Source organism: Phaethon lepturus, unplaced genomic scaffold (genome assembly GCF_000687285.1).
Source record: "Phaethon lepturus isolate BGI_N335 unplaced genomic scaffold, ASM68728v1 scaffold57873, whole genome shotgun sequence".
Classification (NCBI taxonomy): Eukaryota; Metazoa; Chordata; class Aves; order Phaethontiformes; family Phaethontidae; genus Phaethon; species Phaethon lepturus.
This window is the reverse complement of record NW_010528107.1, coordinates 1-7,538: the sequence shown is the minus strand read 5'-3', so window position 1 is coordinate 7,538 and position 7,538 is coordinate 1. Positions and strand designations below refer to the sequence as shown.

At 38.1% G+C, this 7,538-nt stretch overlaps 1 protein-coding gene across 1 annotated transcript in view; it reads left to right on the top strand.

Annotated features, from left to right (window-relative positions):
• LOC104618054 (focadhesin-like) overlaps positions 1–6,943 on the top strand; it is a 25,026-nt gene extending 18,083 nt beyond the window's left edge. Inside the window, exons 13-18 of the mRNA XM_010283557.1 lie at positions 310–399; positions 1,419–1,596; positions 3,061–3,158; positions 4,010–4,261; positions 5,295–5,370; positions 6,870–6,943. Of these exons, the coding sequence (XP_010281859.1) occupies positions 310–399; positions 1,419–1,596; positions 3,061–3,158; positions 4,010–4,261; positions 5,295–5,370; positions 6,870–6,943 (768 nt within the window). The remainder of the gene's footprint in view (positions 1–309; positions 400–1,418; positions 1,597–3,060; positions 3,159–4,009; positions 4,262–5,294; positions 5,371–6,869) is intronic.
• The last annotated feature ends 595 nt before the right edge of the window (positions 6,944–7,538 follow it).

Sequence of the window (7,538 nt, the reverse complement as noted above, 5' to 3'; positions counted from 1 at the left end):
GGATTCAGCTTCTCACAGTGGTTTAAAGAAACTCTCTAGCTACAGAAAATAGCTCCAAGGAAGGGCACTTTTCCATTAAAAAGAAAACAACTCTTTGATAGTTCTCAGATACCATTATTCCTTAATAATTAAGTACACTGAAGTCCCCAGCAAATACAGAATATCTAAAATAGAATAAATAAAATGAGGCTAGAGACTAGATTAAGTATTCATCATGATCATTAACAAAGTTCCAGGACTCGCCAATTTTAATGATGGAAGAAATCTGGAAATATATATCTAAACATGCATTTACTTTTCTGTTTGCAGAGAGGCAAACTGGAGATGTATACCGATGTAGCAAAATGTATCTCAGAAATGGCTGATTCAGAGATTGATCGCATTGTCCAGATCTCTAAGGTAATGATGGTTTCCTCTTGGTCTTTTATCACCAAATCATGTGAAACAAGCATGCCTTACCATTTTTCTTGTCACCAAAGTGTTTTAGCTCATTGGGAGCATTGATTGTTTTATCTGCCATGCAAGTAAAAGTGTTCTGGCTCTAATTTGCGCACAGCAGAAGGAAGCAAAAGTGGTAAGACCCCCATATCCAAAACTTTTTCAAGGCAGCTGAAATACTACTGATTTCACTTGGGAGCTTTGAAGTGGAGAGTCTAAGTAACTTGGTCAAGTCCAGGCAGGGCTCTGTTAGAGAGTATGGATGGTGTTAGATCTTGGAATGTGAACAATCTCTCATTCTTGACTTAATGTGCAATATTTGCATTCACATTCAGAATGTTCCCTGGTGGACAAGATGGCTAAGGATGACAATGGTATAGAAAAGATATCAGCTTCTGGCTCACCAGTGGAATTAATTAATAGTGTAATTTTTAGCAGCTGAACTACTGAGGAAGTGACCTGTGTGGAAGGACTTGATGGTTTCAGATCTGGTTGTTAAAAAAACACATCCATGACATAAAACCATGTTGGTCTGTTTACTGGCAGATTCGGTAGGGTGTCAAGCATTTAAATAGGTGAGGGAAGCTGAACTGTCATTTTCTTATACCTTTGAGTTCTTATTTCCACACTTGAAAATGCCGTTTAAGAAAACCTTTGTTGTCACTGCAGTGAATTTGTCTTGCAAGAAGAACTGAGTCTCCAGAATTGTCAAGCTGTCTCATTTTAATTTTTGTAAAATTTAAAGCAGTATGAAAACAGTCAAGCTGTACTGAATTGCACTTTGTTGGACTATTTAAGAAGCATGTAAAATTAAAGTAATATGTATAGTCTTCTGATTCATAATTTGCATTGAATAAAAATAAGCCTGCTAGATAATCAAAGAATTTCTCCCCCTTTTTTTATAATGAGGAATGCAGGATCTACTGTTCCCACAAAAAAGGTACATTTTAATTTAACATGTCTTTTAATTTTATTTGCAGAACAATATAGAGAAGGCTACATTCACGAAAGTGTATTTAATTTCTCAAGGCAGATTGCCTCTGATGAACTTGAATGCCGTGATTGATACTGTGGCAGGATATCACCAGAAAGAAAATTTTTTATGGATGCTCTTGCATAGTTTCTATCATGCTCGTATTGTGAGCCATGAAAACACAGGTAAGGTCAGGCTTAAAGAAGAATCAACAACAAAATCAACAGATATCAATGGATCTCAGATATCAACTGATTCTTTTAAAATAATTTCAAGATAGTTAAACCTGAGTTTTTCCAGATTTCTCCATATCAGAAACTACTCAATCTTAGAAATTTTTTGCTTTTCAAATACTTGTTTAAACATTGCTTTTATGTTTTTCTCTAATTCTTTGTTTCTGTTATCAACTACAAGCCACTTGTCTGAGCCAGGTGCAGACTTGCAGACGAGAGTTTTGACTAGAACTGTGACTAGAACTGAACCTAGTCTTTTTAGATTTTCAGTGTAAGGTAATGTTAGAAATGTACATAGCACATTGGAGACCAGCAGTAGTGCAACTCTGCTAACCTTCAGATCTAGTATCTCACTGGTGTGTGACACTCTAAGTAGGAGTACGTTTGCGTGAGACTGGTTGAACCAAGAAGATAGCTTGCTTTTCTGCACCATTCCACTGAGTTAACATAGGAAACAAATTGCCCTTCTGCTTCTTCATAACCATACCAGATAGATGTCTGGTTGGTTAATGAGTTGGGCTGGCTCAGCTAAGGGTCTCATAAAGCACTGGAGCTGATGCAAGAGAAGAAGCAGAATCACACAGGAAGATAAAGGAGGAAGAAACAAGAGCAGAGGGAGGCAAGAAAGATATCTTCATTTTCATGGCGGAAGGATCTTTGGCTGCCTGTGTTCACAGAACAACTTCCAAGCATTATATAGCTAGATGCCTTAGCTGCCAGCTGTGGTTGAAGAACTTCAAACAATGTGTTTTGAATGAGCAAAGTGAGGCTTCTTTGGGTAAAAGAGGAGGAAACATGAAAGACGGCCCATGTAAAGAGTACAAGGAAATGATAATGTATAAAATGACATGGTCTTGAAGGTGAAGATGGTTGTTAGTTTGTAGGAGGTAGAATGGATTTTGGACAGCAGAATCTAAATCAATGAAACATGTTCCCTCCTTGGGTTGAGAACTGATTTTATTTGCATGCTTTGACTGTATTTTGTTGATCATCTCTGCACTGTAGGATGATTTTTGCAGCACTCCCCACATTCTTGCCCAACATACATCAGTGCTAGACTTAGATGAAGAAGTAGGGCAAAAACTTCAGGGAGGCTTTAGGCTTCTGTAGTGGTCATATATGCAGACTAGGTAACAGGGGCCTGCAGGCTGCCATTATGTGAAATAATTGTCACTCAGCATTCCTTTTTTGGTGTGTTCGGTGTGTTGCCTGCGTTACAAGCAAAGCATTTATACTGTTTAAGTGCCCATATGCCTTCTGTCAGTGGCAACCATGAATCAAATGTGATAGTGGTATTGGTGATTGTTGTTCTTCCACAGTCATTGCTTTGTTGATAGTGATTCCCTATGCTTGCTTTTTAATGGAAAATGATGCATTCTCCATGTTTTATGTAAGTCAATGTTCATGTTCTTCTAGGAGTGCAGAAAAGAATGGACTGGCTGCTAGACCTGATGGGCTACATCAGAAATGTAGCATACCAGTCAACACCCTTACAAAATGTCGATCTTAAAGAGGTACGTGCTGTGAAAATAACTTGCAGCTTCCAGGAAAAAAGGAGGTTTTGATGTATTTCACATTCTTCCTCAACAATAAGTATTATTCCCCATGCTTTTATATTTTAGAATGTTGTCATCTTACCTCCATAGAGAAATTCTTCTCAATTTTTGTGAATGAATGTGTATTTAAAACTCTGACTTCAAAATAACCATGACATTTAAATTATGATAGAAGCTAAAGGCAAGTAAAGGAAATCATTGCTTCAAATTCACTGTATTTAGAACAATTAAAGGAAAAATTTGAATTCACCAGTAGAACTGTTTAAGCAGGCCAAAACTGTGCAGCTGCTGTTGCTAAGAGAGCTTAGACAGTTTTAGGGAACCAATATTGTTTAGCTGTTTAAGTCTTCTGTTTGAGAACATAAAATAAGCTGCTGCTTAGATCAAAAAGGCATTTATTACATTGCTGCAATATTTCCCAGTTATTTATAGCACCACAAGGGTGACCATCCCTAATTTCCCTCAACAGTCAGCTTGCTCTAAAGTTTTTCCTGATTTCAAATGAAATGTGGATCAGCCTTAATCTAAAGGATGATTTATTTTAGAAGACTGTGGTTTTGCTTTTCTTTCTGTAGACATTTTAGTTTGATTTGGGGTTTAGAGAAAGGCTTATGCCACTTCAAAGTATAGGAGAATATTAAGAACTTTTTAGTTCTTGCATTTTGAATGTTAGCTGAATTCTCAGGTGATTGTTTTGCAGAGCAAACAGCCATCTAGATTTTTGGTTTGGGGCATTTTTATTGGGGGTCTTTTTCCTCCTTCTGTATAATTCGTTTAATAATATGCATTTTTGCCTTTTTCCTGTTTAGTGCATAGATTTCCTCCTGTGGCTCTTTGCAGCTTCTGTGGTGGCCTGGGCTGACCATGGTGCACCATTACTGCTTGGCCTCAATGCTAGCTGGTCACCATGGAAGGACCAAACAATACCACCGGCATTATCTGAGGATCACATTGGCAAGCATCCCACTGAAAAGTTTGCTGTGCAGGAGACTCTCACTCTCCTTCCGAGCAGCATTTCCCTTTTGCTGGCTAAAGAGCCTTGGAAAGAACAAACACAGAAGGTAAAATTGCATCTAGTGGTAAGCATTTTCCAAGAGTCAAAAAGCACCCCATTTTTAGTAGTCAGCTCAAGTCTTAGGTGGAGCAGTTATTTCCTCTGTATCTATTGCATCTGACTTGGGATCTTGTTTTTCTTTATTTGCATTCAGATATGACTTGTCTCAAAAGACTGAATGTCGTTTCTCAAGTAAATGTGAGAGTAGCAAAGAACAAAAAACATTCCAGTGTTGGGAGTCAAACTCTTAAGAGGGTACAGCTGGGAGAGGAGAGTCAGCAGCTGCTGATAGCAAGTCAGTCTTTTAAACACTGAAAGACAGAACCTCTGCACTTGGACATCACCACAGTGGCAATTTAGGGCAATTAAAGATCCTCAGTGCAGCTTGTAGTCTGTGTCATTTTTTTGAAGTGTAAGTTGAAAATAAGTGTGGAAAATTGTGTCTAGTTTGGCAAGCCTACTGTAGATTACTTGTGGTTAAGGTATGTGGAAATATTGTTATAGACCTATAGATTAATAGCAAGCTGTTTTGTGCAAACCAGAATCCATTAAGGACTGGCTTCTGTACACTCCTGCGCTCAGAGTTACCACTGAAGTTAGAATTCAGAATGTGGGAGGAATGAAGGAGTGGGCTGTTAATATGCAAGTACCTAATTAGGCTTTAGGGAAGAATTTGAGACTATGCCCTGAATATCATCCTGATAAGTTTGAAATACCACATTGTCCTCCAGGCACCCTACACTGCCAGAAAAACAGTGAAAAACAAGAGAGGTCAAAAGAGAAATAAAAGCAGTAACAGTTCTGAAGGATTTGCAGTAAAACGTTTGGTCAAAAGACTGATAAGAAAGGATCGTATTAATAGGTCAGTCATGAACAGGCAAGACGGAGTTTGGGCAGAAGCTTGATTGGCCACTGTCACTGATTAGATAACTACGAGTTTAGCAGCAATCACATGTTGCCTGTCAAACTGAAAAGAATTTGTGGTGTTCTAATACAGAGACTCTTTTAATTCAGATTTTCCTTTATATTTCAATCTTTAGTTTACTGACTGGCTGATCAATATGATGGAAAGTCCTAAGGAAGCATTATCAAAATCTTCCACAGACCTGCTGAAAGGTAGGATATTTTTAATTGGGTTCTTAAGTTGCCATAACAAATACAGATCAAAATCCCGTTGTTAAAAGGAGTGAGATGAAGCTATACTATTAGCACATGTAGGAGAGCTATATTTTGTCTTTAAGGAAACTTTCACAGGTAAGTTAATATTCCTGTCTGTAACACCTTCTTGTATTTGCTGTCTCATCTGCTAATGCTTATGATGTACCACTGAAGATCCAAAGGACCTAAAGGTACATCTGGTCTTAAAAGTGTATTTCTGTGATAGATCTGTCAATTGTTTTTGAAGTTACCCTTAAAAATAAAATGCAACTTATTATTTGGAAACCCTCCAGTACCAAATAGAAATCACCTAACAGTTTATTCAGGTGCAGCTGAAAACTGAACTGGGAGGAAGGGGTAGGAGACAGGCAATGACAGACTACTAGAGTGCTCTGCAAGAAAGGGTAGGGGAATGAGGGTTTCTCATTGAAAAATGGGAAGTACAAGGTATTTTGAACTACAGTAATGCCCTGTGGCCCTAGCACACACCCCATTGCTCATCTAGAGATGTAGGATTGTGAATACAATCTGTGCAAGTCATTTTAAAAGGACACCACAGATACTCTCAAGTGAGTATGCTTGTGCTTCTTTCCATTAACACAAGGCATCTCCTCTGGATCACCTGATTTGTTGGACCTAAACATGGCTTCTTGAAATCTGATTATAAGTTCTTTGCATTACTAAGATAATTAGCCTTGTTTAGAGGGTCTGCAATCCTTAGTCACTTTCTGATAAATTTCAAAATTCCCCTGTTGTGTCGGCTAATCTCCATCAGAAACAATGCTATGGGTTTGTTGGAGCATCTCCTCTGTACATCAGAGCATTCTGGTATACGCAATATATTGTCAGTATGCCGTGATTGAGATGAATTGTTTCCCTTGAGCTTTCCATTGTTTTTTTGCTTTTAAGTACTAGAACATGACACTCCCTTCTGGATGACTAAGAATGTGACTGGTTTGGTTACTTAATTTTTCCTAAGTGCATGATCCTTTCAGATTGCATTGAGGAACCAGGAAATTGCATTTCCAATCAGTGAACTGCACAGAGGACTTGAGACATTGTACTTCGTGCTTCTGTCCTTCCCAGTGCCTCCTATCTCCCCTCTTGTGTTATTGCTCATTGAATTCAAACTTTCTGTAGTGTTGGTTGATCTATGTGCCGCTTCAAAGTGATTGTCTAATTAGCAGATGATGTGATATGATTTCAGTAGGAGACATGCCATAAAGCAGATGAAATATCACAGTACAACATCACATGTCAGAGGTGTGTAAAGGCTAATGTATCGTGTAAACAGCAGAAGTAGCATCAGAAGCTGTCAGGAAATGAAGTCATGGAAAGAGTCAGTAAAAGGAGAACTGAATCTATACCTGTGTTAGTAAAATAACTAGGGAGAATACTGTCACATCCTTTCTAGTCTGGACTACACAAATTAATGTCATTTGTCCTTGTCTTCACAGTTACACTTCTGGCCTTGAGATCTCTTGCAGAGTTCAAGAAGAAAGCAGTGTGGACCAAAGCTTATGGGTGGTAGCTAATGCTGTATCTTATCCAATGAAGAAAACACTTCATACTTGAAAGCATGATATTACTACTCAAGCATCAAGAAGATCAGTTTCGAAGAGATTTCCTTTCAGAAGCTTTGGATATTTTTTTAATCCTTTTATCTCCTCCCAAAGACTCAGAAGATGAAAAAGAGTTTTGGGTTTTTTGGTTTTTTGTTTTTTTTTTCAGTGATGGGGTTGTGTTGTTTCACAAACTACCTAGCATGGTTTGAGCTGTGTTGAATCTAAATGAGAAATAAACATTCACTTGTTTCAGTTGAGTTGTTGCAGTGACACCTGGGAGCCTCGAAAGCCGTAGTCAAATATTCCTTTAGCTCATGGAAGCTTTATAGGAATGGGTGGGAAAAAAACTCTTGAAAAATTTGTTTGGATGTAGCCTATTTACTAAAGTATGTTTTAGTGTAACAGGCTTGTGAATGAGCATTATTTTTTTTTAACTGATAACCCTTTTTTAGTAGTAATACGATGCTCTTGCACAGTAGTGACAACACATTGAAGGGATATAATGTGAGCAGCAACAGCTTTATCAAGACCCTCTTCGCTGGGTGAGGAACTGGCTGGATG